Source organism: Chinchilla lanigera, unplaced genomic scaffold (assembly GCF_000276665.1).
Source record: "Chinchilla lanigera isolate Chin_1 unplaced genomic scaffold, ChiLan1.0 scaffold00011, whole genome shotgun sequence".
Lineage (NCBI taxonomy): Eukaryota > Metazoa > Chordata > Mammalia > Rodentia > Chinchillidae > Chinchilla > Chinchilla lanigera.
In genome coordinates this window covers 21912347-21928034 of record NW_004955412.1, presented here as the reverse complement: position 1 = coordinate 21928034, position 15688 = coordinate 21912347, and the positions used below count along the sequence as shown (strand labels likewise).

General features: G+C 44.0%; 1 protein-coding gene across 5 annotated transcripts in view; it reads right to left on the bottom strand.

The window, feature by feature from the left end:
• The window catches only part of Grik4 (glutamate receptor, ionotropic, kainate 4), a 368414-nt gene that overhangs the window by 4258 nt on the left and 348468 nt on the right, over positions 1-15688 (bottom strand). For all 5 annotated transcript variants that reach the window (XM_013511259.1, XM_013511258.1, XM_013511260.1 and 2 more), the window contains 2 exons: positions 11931-12059; positions 363-481 (listed from right to left, as the gene is read on the bottom strand). In XM_013511259.1, coding sequence (XP_013366713.1) covers positions 363-481; positions 11931-12059 — 248 coding nt within the window. The remainder of the gene's footprint in view (positions 1-362; positions 482-11930; positions 12060-15688) is intronic.

Sequence of the window (15688 nt, the reverse complement as noted above, 5' to 3'; positions counted from 1 at the left end):
ACACACACACACACACACACACACACACACACACATAAACTTACTATACTACATCTTAAATTATTATTCTAGAAGACTTTGTCCATAACATATTTGTTTGCTATGCTATTTCAAACAAGAATCAGGAATTCTGAGAGATGAGATTAGTACCCTTTCTATGGGTACTAATAATCAGTAATCAGTGTAATCAGTGGGTGATAAAGTATTAACCCAGATTTCCTACCCTGGGGCTTGGGATTCTTCCCACTGTACTGTCCTGTGCACCATCCTGGGGATTTCACAGGTCCTGTCTAAAATATACATACAAACCTGTGACCTTTACACACGGCCAGCACTGTAGGCCATCCCTTTAGAAAGTTTACCTCAGTTGCTTCTGAGTGTCTCAGAGTCCATAAAAACTCCAACATTGCCATAAAAATGGCCACAATTAAGCCGCAAATAAGAACCACAAAGATTCCACCAATATTCTCCATTCCCAGACCTGTAAGAAAAAGTGATAATAAATGAAAATTACTGTGAAAGAACAGGAAGACACAATGATTCTACCAACCATGCCAATATCATTTAAACAGCTAGAACCTGAATCTTGCAGATGACTTGGAAACACATTCCTGAAAGAGATTTAATTAATTGCTTGAAAAAAATGCAGGGTAGCTGGAACAAAATGGGGGACAGAGCTCCACCTGCCAGTAAAGGAGACTAGAGAAGCTACAGAAAAGTGGCTGTGGCCAAGAGGTGAGGATCATTCTAAGAAAAGGGTAGGGTAAAGGCCAAATTTGATTTAGCTTCCAGCAATATGAAACCAAAATCCCTGTAAATTCTAGCAGGTTCATAAAGACTTGTCAATCTTCTTAATACTGTGCTTGTGTAACATAACGCAACTGATCTGGATGGGAAAAAATTATGTTTACCAGTGTCAACATGTTACAATTTGAGCAGCCCTAATCCAAAAATCTGAACCTTTCAGCACTGATGCGATGCTCAAGAAGTTTCTGATTTTGGAGCGTTTTGCATTTCCAATTTTTAGATTAGCAATGCTCACCCAGCAAGTATTACAAAATCTAAACAACTCTGAAATTTGAAATATGTCCCAAGCATTTTGAATAAGAACACTCAACAAATTACTATAATACTTACTTGGAAAGTGAAGCTTTTTATTCACCAGACTATTGGTTCTCACACCTGGCTGCCATCAGAACTTCCTGGAAATCTTGTTAAAACCAGATTCCCAGGATCTTAACCCAGACCTAGTGGGTCAGTATCTCTGGAGAGGGAGCTCAGGAATCTGTATTTTCAAACAAGTTTCCCAGGCAATTTTTTGTTTAGTCCCGTAGGCCTACAAATTGGTATTTTTGGAAGCACTGTACAAGTTTTTAATCTCCTTAAAGTCTGGCTGTATCCTCACTGCCTCATACAATACCCGAAGTTGAGAATATACTCAATGCGTATTTGTAGGATGACATGGCTATATCATTTGCACAGTATCCAACAGTGAGTTCAGCTACGTAACTAAATGTTTTCTTTGGCATTAGAGAAGCCCAGACTTTAGGGGGAGTGTCATAAACACATGAAACCTGCATTTATCAGGGGCCACAGTCATAAATGACGAGGCATCTTTTATCCAGGAAAATGCCAAGAAGGACACTTATGTCTTGTGCTCTTGAGGAATGCTTGCACACTGGAATGTTCATTCAGTCATCATGAACACGGTGCTATGTTGTTGTCAGGGAGAGCACGTTTCACACAACACTACAAAATGAGCTACAAGTAAGGAACAGAGATTAAATGCTGCCTTGTGCACCCTGGCAAGCTGGAAAAATAACCCTGGATGGCTATTTCAAGATGCATTGAGCTTCCTCTCAGAAAGCCCCAAGTGGGTGTCTGTTGTCTTTGTTTTTAAAAGAACAGAGTACAGTAGCAGTCCCTGCCTACTGAGAATCTGCTTGTGATGGCTCTAAGGACTCATAAAATGGGCACGTCAAATGAACTATTGATTACGATCAACTCTTGTGTTCCTGTGTGAATGCAGGAACCTCTACCTTGATAATCAAAATAGGGGATTATTAAAGATAGGGAGTTGTTCAGGAGTAAGATGCTTTGGGTCATTTGAACATCTGCTCCTCTTACCTGCGGCCATTTTGGAAAATGTCTTTTGACTGCAGGAGCATCAGTATTCACATGAATGGGGGACAAAAAGGGACACCAAAGAGGGAATGCACATTTAAATGAGTCTGGCTGGGGTTTATGGGCAGGTGCTCCAGTCCACACCTTGGGGGACAGTGACAATTGGGATATTAGGATGTGTTCAGTGCATCGTGGACAAACTAGTTTCTCTAGCCAGGCCCTGTGAAGAGGAAATGACAACAGTGATACTAAGGATGGTCACCTGCTCCAGTAAAGAGAGTTCCTAGATGACTTGGGATACTCTGGGACTTCCCTATCATTTTAGGAGGGGAATAGGAAAATGAGTAGGCCTCCTTGAAGGGTCTCCCCTTCTTGCTTCTGAAAAGGGATGTTCTTTCTCCTGGAACTCATCCTGCCACCTGCATGCCAGCTGTGTCCCCTGTCAGTTACTACCTGGGTCTTCCAGTCTCTTCCTCCCTATTGGTTTTTTGTCACTCCTCCTTCTCTCACAAGAAACATTCTTCTGGCCCCTCTAATTCTGTCTAATGGACACCCCTTCTCTCTCTTGTGTGCCATGGTCAAGTTTTCTGAAAGCATTGTTTACATCAAAGCTAGTTTAAGACATTCTAAAAGCCCTTAAAATGTTTACCTTTGGAGGCCCCTTCCCACATAAAAGCAGGTAGGAGAAAAAGCACACCTTAAGTTAAATGCATTTCACCACTTTTGCTTCTGATACTACAGAACGGCATGAAACAGTTAATTTACAATTGGCTGTAATTTCTCAGCAACCACTGTGCATACCAGGGAATGTTTGCAAAACGAGAAAATCTAACCCAAAATTATTTCTAAATGTGATGAAGTTTTTACCAATATTAAATTTAAAAATTAATGAAGTTGAAGCAATATTCCATCTTGGAGATATTTAATTAAGCATGTCTTAATTTAATTTTGCAGTTTTCTTTTTGCATCTGGGAGCCAATCAGTTTTTTCAGGCCTCAAGCATAATTTGGACACCTGAAAAGCTTTTAGGCCCTGGGTGCTCTGTCTACAATATCTAAAGGAGAAAATGATTCCGTGCTGAATCTACTTTTTTTCCTCCTATTCAATCCTCATTCCAGGCAATTTTGTCTTGCACCACTAAAACTGCTCTCACCATTTTGTTTCTAATCTACCAGCAAATTTCCAGGCCTGATTTTACACAGTCTCTCTTAGAACTTCATATTGTCAATCACATTCCTTTCTGGGCTTTTCATAAAGCCACTGCCTGCTCTGCTCTGCTCTCCCAATCTCACCAGCCTTTGCTTGCTCTGGGAATATTTTCTCATTTTTCTACACTTGGTCTTTTGCCCCTCCTCCACGTACTGGTTTTTGGTGATTTTACCTGTTAAACACTTTCCAACTTCTTACCCTTCTCTCCATCTCTCCTACTATCTGTCTCTTGCTTCAACCATTGCAGCAGCTTCTGAAATGATTTCCCTGCTCAGAGCTGTTTCCTCTTTAACTCTGCCCTCCACATAGATGCCTGAGTGCTCTTGTTGAAATGTAAAATCTGGCTGTGATGTGCCTTCTAGTATAACAGAACTGTTTACAGTTCCCAGAACATATGATTGTTACTCCCGCCTCTGTACTTTTACTCCTGTTAGCACATATGCCTGGAATCCACCCCATCCAAGACACAGACCTGTCTAACCTCAGTGTTTCCTTAAAAGCTCAGATCCGGGGCCGCTTCCTCCAAGGAACCCCTCTGACCTGACATGACCCTGTTAGCTTTATTGCTCTTGTTTCACAACAACACATTGTACATCACTCCAGTCATATAAAAAATACATTAAGTTTATATATCAGGATTTCCTTGAGGGAAGAATCATGTCTTGCTCAATCTTACAACCCACAATCATGGCACCTGGCCCACAAAAGGAACTTAATCAATGTGTTGAAAGAATGAGCAGAAAGGAAGCAGAAAAGACATTCCAGATGTAGAGGGCTGCATCACCAAGAGTTCTGGATCCATACTGTGGTATCTGTCCATTTCCTAATTAAATGTTGTTTGGCACAGTAGCTATTATCATTTTGGCAACTGCCTGGGGAATTCAGGCAGATGACCCAAACTGCACTGGCTAGAGGGGACCTGAATACTGACATGGGTAACACACAACATGGACCTCTTGTGTTGGGTGGAGAAAGTCATAAATGGGCATGTGATCTGTGCTGGGATAACTGAATATTTCAGAGTAAGCTTCTTGAAAGAGCTAAGGTTGAACAAGATGCTGGTGGACACCATGCATCACCACGCTGGTCCTCCAGTCTTTCTTTCCCAGCTCCTTAAATTTCAGGGCCAGCACGTCAATCCTGGATGTTGCTTCAGTGTGTCAAGTTCTGGCCAAGTAGCCACCCCCTGTCCTCCTCCTTCTCCTCTTTCTTCTCCTTCATCTCCTCCTCCTCCTCCTCCTCCTCTTCCTATTCCTTCTTGGAGTGAGGCTTGCATACCATTCGTGCTTTTAGGAAATTATTGGAAAGTGGAAGCAAGAATAGATTGCTGGCAGTCAGAGTTGAGAAACAGATGGAGCAGGGAGTGGAAAGGGAGTGTTCAGAGAGTGCAGCAGTTCCGCTTAACACTGTCATCAGTCATCCTTGAGAAGTCAGATGCCTTGCAGAGCACACAGCCATTCATCAGAAGGGGCCTTTCGTGTGGACTCCCTCCAGCCTGAGAGGCCCTTGCCTCCCTCACAGATGCCTCCGCACCTGCAAGAAGGACCAGGAAGCCATCTAGTCACCCCCTCCCTTCTCTTCTTCAGATGGGGCCACACATGAGCCATCCAGACAGATGGCTTTGAAACTGGGATTTGCTCCTGACACTCCAGTCTGCCTGAGCCTCAGCTATGCCCAAGCAATCAGCCTGCATTAGCTGAAATAGAATCAAATTCTCCTAGAAAACTCCTGGTTGGTTGAATACTAACTTGGGTGTCACTCACAGATTGCCCACAAATGCAAATGATAATTCATGCATCACTTTCTCTGTCTCTAGAACTGCACAGGGGAATACCAATCAGGAACAGACTACTTTTGAAGAGATGTGACTCTCCACCCACCCACCTGCTCTTCCTTTGCTTCTGACTGGCTAGTGATAACTCCTTGGATTTGGGTGCACTTACACTTTGCCCTTAAGGGCCTCACACAACTCCAGGGAGCACTGCGGTTGACCACAGCAGAGGGGAACAAAGGTGTGGTAGGGGCCTGTACCCTACATGCAGAGGCAGAGACTGCAGAAACCATGGAGGCAGATGCACAGAATCCATATGTGCAGAGAGAGCAGACCACTGCCACAATCCACACAAGGTGATAGTGTTCTTTGATATCACTTAACAAATCTTTATGGAGGATCTGGAGCCATTATTTGGGCACTGTGCTAGGTACCAAGCCCTGCGCAATGCTACCCCATCAAGAGCACTCGGGAAGGTCATGGACCCTTGGACCCACCTGGTTTCAAACACTTTCCACCTCAGAGCCACATTCATTAGCATCCACATAGATTCAGCGAACAGTTCCATCTCCATGGGCTTGACATAAATACCAGTTTCTCATGCCCATGTGTATACTGACCTGCATGACCTTCCCAGAAAAAAAGTGATTTATTATGTGCTGCTGAGAACTGTGAAAGAGTAAGCTCGCCATTGCTTCTTGCACTCAATGTGACTAGACACCTACCAGATCTGGGAGGGAATGATGGCTACATAGGAGAAAGAGGAACTACATAGGAGAAAGAGGAACTTCTACTAACTAGAAGAGGGATGGGAGAGGATTTTGATAAATGTACTTATCAAATGAAAGTTATGAGAGACTCTTTATAATTTATCAAAATATAAGCTCAAGTATGTCATTTTTAAAAGTACTTGCTGTCTCATTCAACACAATACAGAAGACCCTATTTCATAAACAGAAATTAGGAGATTTTAAATTGCTCAAGTTTGGAATTTTAGATAAATCTGATTGCAAAGTTTATGCTTTTTATAGATATGAGGCTGACTTTGTGACTGTTTACTGTGAGTTAGGTTTCCATGCTATTTTGCCCCTGGTATTGGAAATTCAACCTTTTCCACTGAGTGACCTCCTTAGACTTTCATATTTTTGAGACCAGGTCTCCCTAAATTTCTCAGCTGGCCTTGAACTTGTGATTATTCTGCCCTGGCCTCTGGCGTAGGGGATTACAGCGTGTGCCACCATGCCTGGCTCTACGCTATTTTAATTCAATCCTTACAGTTGCTTTGTGACAAAACACCATTCATACCTCTGTTTTTTCTGCCAATTACCAAAGTACAGAGAGGTTGAACAACTATCTCTATGGTTGACAAGCGAAAGTGCTCAAACCCACATGAAACCAGGCCCCCTCCCCAGTCCCTGGATCCACTCAGGCTGCACAGATGCGATCACAGAGCTCAGCTTGCTCTGCCAATACTGAGTGGGTTCTTTCCCAGGAACCTCCAGAGTGACAAGGGGAAGAGTTCTGTGCATGGGCTACAAGTTCAGCTCATCAAATTCCTTTCTGTCCAGTAGAACATTCAATTAAATGTTTGAACTGGTGATTTATCTACTTCACCTTGGCTCAGTTTCCAGACAGAGGTGGGCTGCCATCTTTATAATTGCTGCCCTCCTCAGCTGCAGACTTGCTGGGCTACCATTTACCTCTGTTGCTGATCATGCTTTCTGGCAACCCCCTGGGAGTTCCTCCATGACTCAGCAATCAGTGTGATTTGATTAGGGATGAGCTTCCTCCGCAGCACCGCTGAGGCACTATCAAACCCCCACGTTCAGTTTCAGCCTTCGTGCCCTCCACAGAAACCAGAAAACCCAGACAGCCAAGCTGGGCCCCCAAGAAGAAAGAGGGAGAAGAACGTCCCGGGAGTCTCCCTCTCCCTATCGCCTGACCCCCTCCTACTAAGATGTCTCACGCTTTCATTCCCACTCAACCAGACAGCAGACTTCCCATTCTCCAAGATTCCATGAGTCAGTGCCACTGGCCTCTTTTCCATTCCTGAAAGGGGACCCTGATTTTCACAGCCTGGTGGTGTATTTCTGTTCCTTTGAAGCCCGATGGTGAGCTTGTATTTTTCAAGATAAACGTATTTAATTTCCTTGGAGTTCACCCACCACCTTTTTTGTCTAGTAATTGTTCTGCAGAGCCTTCGGTAATCCAATCTCCTTGAATTGGGTTGCCGGCATCTGTGAGTGGCTAGCGATATTTCTTTTTATAGGAACTGAGTGAGAAAATAAATAAATAAAGTAAATGTTTTTGAAAAGAGAAGGCAGAAGCAAATGAAACTGCTTGGAATGGAGCCTTCTCCGTTTTGTAATCTCCAGTCTTCCACACGATCTGCCGTTTCACTTTTGGGATGGTTGTAAAAAGGTAGACAGTCATTAAGCTATAGGCAGGGAAAGTGAGGGGAGACGAAGTGAAAGGGGAATGTTGTGGCTCTTAGCAGAGCCAAGGAACACCTGACAGCAAGGCTCAAGACAGGCCGCATCATCCCAGCGTTAGGATTCTCCCTGCAGTTTGGCAGTGTTGTTTGAGTTGTAATATTGGATTAGAAGTAGGGTAAGCACCAGTTCCTTTTCTTTGCAATTTCTCATATTTTAAAAGGATAACAAAGCAGAAAAGTATTGCATTAGGCACCAGCATGTTGTCTGATACATTTTAATTGAAACCAAAAGTGCCTATAGCCACTGTCAGTCTCAGAGGTCTCTGAAGAAAGGACCCCCTTCCTACTCCCACATATAGTAACTCCATCTCTCTCTGCCAGTTCTGTATTCCTCTCATTTCTTTAGGCACATGTTAAAGCCAGCTGATTCAAATTACAGAAAGAAAGCTCACCTAGGAGCTACTGTAGAAAGCAAATTAAAACTACTGCCCTCTGTTCTATTTGAGACACAAGGGGAAAAAATGTTCCTGGGGCTTGGTTTCTGGTGGCCATTTAAAGACTTCAAGGAGGGGATCTTTTGGGTCACGGCAGTCCTGTTTCTCAGAGTCTCTTGGTAGAGAATTTTACCCTGTAGTAAGTCCGATGGCTAATTTGCCGGAAAGAGAAAGATGAAGCAATAGCACCTGATGTTGGGGGCTAGTGCTTCTTGCTAGGCCTGGAGGAGGTCATGTGAAATTTCCCTTAGCCAAAAAGGCTTTGAGCCTTTGATGTTTGCTTGGTTTCCATCATGGCCAAAATGGGGCCACTGCCCCAACCTGGCCTCCTGCTGGCCAATGCCCTGCTTTCATGGTGATTTGCACAGCATCTCCTGGACAGTTCCATGCTTGGATATCACCTGTTATTAGTAGAGATCACTCTTCATTCCAAAGGACAATGGCAGACAGGCAAGTTAATTCTGGTGGGTAGACAGGACTCAGGCATTCTCTGAAGCCCTGGGATCCAGGCAAGACAACTTCTGTTGCTTATCCCCTTTCATCTGTTCAGTTCTCTTCTCTGCTGCAGGGAACATTTGGTCCTCACATGCAGTAGTAGAGAGAGGCCTCCTGTTCACACTTTTCCATCTTTCTTGGGAGCCTGATCTCCCTCCCTATCAGCTCTCCTCCAACCTGAGCTGTCAGATCAGTCTACCTGGACCTGTGTGGAATGGGAAGCATTTCCAACGCCAATAACTGCAAAAATGGTCACAATTTTTCAATGAATGAATGTAATTTTTACTTGAAACTTCCATTTCTACCTGATTGACAAATGCACAGAGAATTGTCAGTCATTTCAGGCTTAAATTCAGTGTTTTCTCTCTTTCTCCTTCTCCCTGGCAGTGTATTTCAGGCCAGGGGTTCAGAAGGAGGACCAGTCTGTGACAGAGTATGGAGTGGGGATGGGTGTGTGGTCTCACCTGGGGTCTACTTAAATTTCTAATATTTCTAGTATCTCTGTCTGGGGCTTAGGAAAACTCAGGCCTTTTACTGAGTCTTCTCTGCCCTGGGTTCCCATGTGTCCCCCCTCGTGTTTCCACTCCAGTGTGCCGCATCACATATTCCTGGGGTTTGCCAAATTCTGGAAATTAGCAGAAAAATCTCTTTATAACTCTTTCGATCCCTAGCTAATTGTAGAAGTGATACTTGCCCCTCCTGAGCTCCCCAAAAGGCACACAGGCTCCTTTTCAGGTACTGGCCACATTCTAATGTGTCCTTTCCAGGTCATCTTTTTACCTCATTTGCAAACTTCGTGGCCTGGGCTCTTCCATTTCATTTGTTTCTCTCTCTCACATCTAGCATGAATCTTATGCACAATTTCCTTCAGGAGTCCATCTCTGAATTCCAAAATAATTCCCTAGCAAATCAACAACCTTGCTTCAAGAACACTGTCTCTGCAATGAATTGTAAAAAATACTTGTTTTGAAACTTAAAGCCAATAATTTGATTTGGTTTCTCCCGAGGTAATAACTGTTCCTTGGAAACAGGAATGCCACTAAGAGCTCAGAAATCACTCTAGGGCACCAGGCTTCATGGTGCCACCCGTCACTCTAGAATCTGACATTTTCAACCAGTTCTTTCAGACTGGGTCCAGCATGCTCTGCTATGCCCCGGGTGCACCTTTGGTCCCAGCACACAGCCTGGCCACTGTACTAATTTCTGCCTCTACATCCTTCCTCAAAGGCCTATTTGTCCACAACACCCTCTCCCTGCTATCCCTACCTGTTCAGTTCCTGTACATCTTCAGAATCTAGTTCATTCTACTCAATCAACAAACATGTTCTGATACTGCTATCTGTATCTCCTCTATTTTTTTCTCCCTGAGCAAATAATAGAGTTAGTCTCCTCTGTACTGACCCCCTGACCCCAGGATTTAATTATAATTTGGCTCATCTAAAATGTTTGCTAATCACTTCAGTTTTGTTGGTCTTATTTCCACAAATCACTCTAGGATATTTAGTAATAAACCCAGAGGACTTTCTTATTCTCAGGAGTAAAAACAACGGGCTCTAACACCGTCGCTCAGCATCTCTTTGTTGGTTGAATGGCTGGCTGGCTGTCCATGGAAAAAGCACTGGCGTTTTTTTTTTTTTGTTTTGCTACTGGGGTATTAAACCCAGGCACTCTACCCAAGAGCTACACTCCAAGCCCTTTCTATATATATATATATATTTTTTTTAATTTTAAGACAAGGTCTTGCTAAGTTGCAGAGAGTCTTTGAACTTGAGGTCCTCCTGCCTCAACTTCTTGAGTAATTGGGATTATAGCACCTAGAGTTGAGAGCACTATAGCATGGCAGGAGTGCAGATCAGTAACATTGTGATGCCCTGGACTCTTACCATGAGCTAAGCTCCATGCTACCTCACCCAACCTTCACAATAATCTGATAGGGGCCTGGTTACTACACTCATTTAACAGATGTTTTTAAAAATGGGGATTTAGCAGTGGTAACTAATGTGCCTACACTCACAGACTATCAGTAGGTGGAGCTGGGATTCAAACAAGATGTATCCATGCCAATGTCCACTAGTGGCCACTGCCCTCCCCAAGGGCAGCCTCTGGCCTTTGCTGAGGAAGAGCCTAGAAGTGTGTAGCCTCCTCAGGTTCTTTTGAAGACAGCATTTCCTTTACATTACAAATGACTTGCTCCTTAGATCCCTATTCGCCAGACTTCTCTTTGCCAGATAGAGATCCATGTATAGACACTTAGAAACATAGTCATTCATTCACTGTCTCATCAAGGATAATCATTCATGCTGAGCAGAAAGGCAAGTGCATGCTATCCTTCATTCTGCTCGTCAGCCACCTTCCTAAGGGGATGGTGTGCACTTGTAAATTTGTTGCATCTTTTTAGCAAGGCTACAGTGGATTACTAGTGTGACCATATGATGTTTTGTCCAAAACAGGACATTTGGAGAATAAAAGTTATCTAAAAATAGCTAATGGATATTAACTGATCTACAATAGATATAATCAGGGCACACCATGATATGCTCCATAGAAAATCTGGGTGTCAGGGACCCTCCACACTCTCACTACACATGCAGTTGGTGGGAGACTGCTTTCCATTCAATGCAATACAAATTCAACATTTGTTCATTCATTCAGTAAAAAGTATCCAAGGCCCAGGAGCTATGCAGAAGACAAACCCTGCCCTCATGAAACCAACTTTCTAGTAGAGGAGATAGAAAGTAAACAAATACACACATTATACGAGGTGATAAAAGAAAGCAGGGTTACAGTGGAAGAGGGAGTGAAGACTTCTCTGATCCTCCCAGGGACCCTGGGGAGGATGGAAGCAAGTGCCCACTGTGTTGTAGAAGCAAGCTGGGAGGCTTTGGGAGGGGACAGAGAAGAGGGAGTCGGGGGAACAGGTCACATAGGGCCTTGAGGTTACAGAAAGCTTGAATTTTATTCCAAGATGACAAGGCGTTTGGAGGCCAATGCTGCAGTCCAATCTATATTTTAAAGAAGAATCATCCAGGCTAGTAGTAGAGAACACACTAATGAGATGTAAAAATGGGAAAATGACCCAGGCTGTTACAACCATACAGGTGGGAGATGTTGGTGGCATGGACTGAGGTGGAAGCCACGGTGCTGGGGATTAAAGGGGGTAGATCCAGGACACAACACAACATGGAGGTTGTGCCTGTAGTTCTTGTGGGCCAGGGGTATACTGGGTGCCGACAGTATACAAGACCCTGGAACAGGCCTGACCCCAGCCAGCTGCAGTCTGGGCCTCCATGCCTTCTAGGGCTTATTCTTCCTGTGTCCTAGAAGTCATTACCTGAAATCTGGACATAAGAAACTAGCTTCTTTTGTCTTCTAGGGTGGGAGGAAAGGTGATAAACATCCTTACCTTTAGCTCTGTGATCTTCCTCCTTAGGACACTTCCCCCCTTCCCACCACTTGCGCTTCAGGATCTCAAGGCGATTGTTCTCCTGCAGCTGGAGAATGGCCAGGTCGAATTCATCCCGGAAAACCGAACCTGTGGGGTCACAAGAGAGTCCAGGACACAGAATGTGAATGTCCTCCTAGGAGCCACTCCAGTCCGCTTCCGAGCACACCTGGCTGCTCTGCCTGCTTGAACAGCAGGAAGAGGAACAGATGTGACCCCCGATCACTAGACCATTGTTCTCCACTCTGCACCACCTCCTGCTCTGCAGTACAGGGGAGCCTTCCAGCTTCTCACAGGCTTCTCGGTCTCTTCTACTTTCCTTCTGTCCTCACTGACTGGCACATCCAACCCACTGCCAAAGACCTCAGGATGGGTCAAGTAAGTTTTCCAGAAGGTTGGACCACCCCACCTCCCTGTCCAGGTACCCCGGATTTCTAAATTTAAAAAGATGGCTTACACATGTTAAGTGACCTGTCTACTGATACACAGAAAGCCTACGGCAGAACTTTCCACTGGCCTCCAGGGGGGTGAAGTTTCTGTTTCTGTGACACAGACTTCGTCAGTCATCCAATTTCAAGTTTACCTAATATCTCAGACACTTGTAACTGTCACTACACCACACTTGACCTAGAGCAGTGAGAGAAGAGCCACCACAGAGCGTGACAGAAGCCTTCTCTTGTCCATCTGCATGGGGTGTCCCCAAGCCTCATGGCTGCCTGCTGAATGCCCCAAAACCACTGGCCTGTCTGTTACTCTATCATCCTCCACCACTCCCTCCGTCCTTAAACAGAAGGCTTCTTTTTGTTCAGTGCAATTTAAAATTTTTTTTCCCGATGGACTCTGTTCAAGGAGCTTTGGTTCTAGAATTAAGGTTTAATCACAAAAACAGGCTGAAATGACACTGGAAAGCTCAATGTTGCACAATAGTCTGGGGCCTGAGGTCATTAAGAGAAAGCTGCCAAGACAGTGGAAAACAACCAAGCTGTCCAGCTTCCTTGTCCAAGCTCTAGGGCGGTCTGATGTCGACAGATGCCTCCGAGGAAAAAGGTTATAGTGAAGGATTTAGGCAGAAGCTTGGAACAAAGCTTCTCAAATTTTAATGTGCATGCGAGTCACCTAGAGACAATGGAACTGCAAGTTCTGACTCAATAGCTTTTAGGTGGGGCCTGAGATTCTGCATTTCCAGAAACTCCAAGGTGATGCCCAGGCTGCTGGCTATGGGCTGCACTTTGAGAGGCAAAGAGTCAGATCTCTCAGACTCTGGCAATCCAGGACACATAGGGTAGAATCTCCCATACTGTAGACACACCTATGCTTGGGCACACCCAAGCCAAGCTTTCAGTACTGAATGTGTCTGGGTAAGTAGTCCAGGCGAACATCAGCAGAGGCTCATGTAGAGTAGGTGCTTACTGAACATGTAGTGAATGGATATAAGAACAAGTTGCCTAGAAGAGGTGGTTAGGTGTACGGTTCATGAACATTCCATGCTTAGAGACATCCAGCCCACAGCACGTCTTCATTTTAAGCATTTTCTAGGCATTTTCAATCCAACTCCCTAACACACCAGGGTCACAGAAAAGAGCTATTCTGCTTAATTTATGGTTACTTAGTTAGCTCGTAAACCACCCAACCAATTTTGTATCTTGCTCTTCATTTTATTTCTCTTTATTTTCTTCTTTACTTAGATCCAACAATATGGCTAATTTGAAAGTTATTCCTTCACCTCTTGAGAATGACATACACGCATGACCTCAGATGAAATCTTATCTCATCAGTGAGTTGTGTAATGTTTCTCTCAGCTTCCTGTGAGAACCACAGCACATCTTCCCATCTATCCAACCCTGTCTAGCTGGTGGGTCCACTGGGCAGTGTGATCTGGTCAGTGAAATACTAGCTTTGAAGATAAGCACCCCAGACTCCAGCCAGCTTCTTTCTGTGTTCAGCAGCCTTGGATAAGCAGCCTATCTGCTCTGAATCTCTATTCTGCCCTCTACAGAATGGGAATAACCATATCTATCTCACAGGCGGGATGATTAAGAGATGTAAGACATGTGAAAACAGTATTGGATTAGATACAAAACAAATGCATTTCACATCATTTGTCCTTCATTTTTAGTGAAAGTTTCTAGAATTGGTCTGTTTTATCTCAACTATAAATAGTCAAGATTCTAATGAAAATATTGGGAACACTTGAAATTTAAGCTGAACTCATTAAATAGCTGGAATAGCACCAAGAGGCATCCTACGTTCATTTTGTGGCTCACTCCACCATATTGAAAGAAAATGTCAGCCAAAATATTTCTCAAGTGGGCCCACAATCTGTAAGATTAATGGACACTGATGCAATATGACAGTAAAGAGGGGATGTGCCTCGCTGCAGGTATCCTGAGTGAGGCCTCCAGCTATAGAACCGCAAGCGTCAGAATCCAGAGTTCAGAGATGAACCATATTACCGCCTGGGTTCAGTTGCTTGGTTTCTGATCGGTATTTAAGAAGTCATGTTTTTAGCAAATAACATAGGGAATTATGGGAAAGATGGGAAGGAAACCAATATTCTCTCAGACAGGCTAAGTGCAAGACACTGTGACCAGATTATCAGGTTTAACCCTCACAATAACCCTATGAATAGGTGCTAGAAATTTAATTAATGGGATAATTGAGGTTCAGAGATGTTAAATAACCTCTCTAAGGTACCAGGATGGCAGTAAACAGGATGCTTTTCCAGACCTGACTCTAACATCGTGCTCATTACACTCCATGGGTGTAAGTGAATCTTATAACTTGTAGAGTCTGGATTTCGGTACAGATCAGTAGAAGGGAAGGGCTTTGTAACTACAAAGATGGGCATATGGAGTATCAGTGTTCCCATATGATTAGATGACCTCAACTCCTGTTTCTTCTCCAGATGCCTTGATAAAGAATACCCTAGTACAGAGACAACCCCACACATCAGTGGCTCTGAATGGTGCATATGGTGTAAGGGTGCATGTCAGAACCACCTGGAGAACATACTCTGATCTCTCCACAATCACAACAGCAGCTAAAAATGTTCCCCTCATCTTCTGGTGGAAGCACTACCAGCAGGGGAAGCCCAAGTGTGAACGACCTTTAAAAAGCACAGCTAAGATACCTTCTTGTAAGCCAACAATCTCCACCCTCTGATAACACAATGTGCAGATGGTAACAGGCAGCAGGCTGAACACCAGGGCTTTATCATCCTTTCCCTGTTACTCATGCTGACTCAGAGTGGGTGGGGCCGTGAAATCCACAAATACTTGACAGTCTTCTCACCCAGTCATGTCAGTAAGCTTTTCAGCGGACACTAGCAAAATGCAAAATTAATCCATTCATTTAGGGTGTTACCACCTCTTTCTTCTCCCCACTGCTAGTAGAGATGTCCCTCGGAGAAATGGCCAAAGAACAGGAAGCAGAATAAGAGACGCAAGTATCCACTACTGAGGGCATCAACATACCCTTTAATAATGAGAATTAGCCTGTAGTAATAAGTCAGTCAAATAAACAGTCAGCTAGCTCTCTCATATTTATGGACAGTGTTTACCACTCTGTAAAAATGATTTTGTTTTTAAACCTTAAGAAAGTTCACCTGAAGTCACTGTTACATTGGTTCTGGAACAGGACTGACTATTTATTTATCTATCTATCTGTTTATCAGTACTGGGGATCGAATCCAGGACCTTGTGCATGCTAGCCAAGCGTTC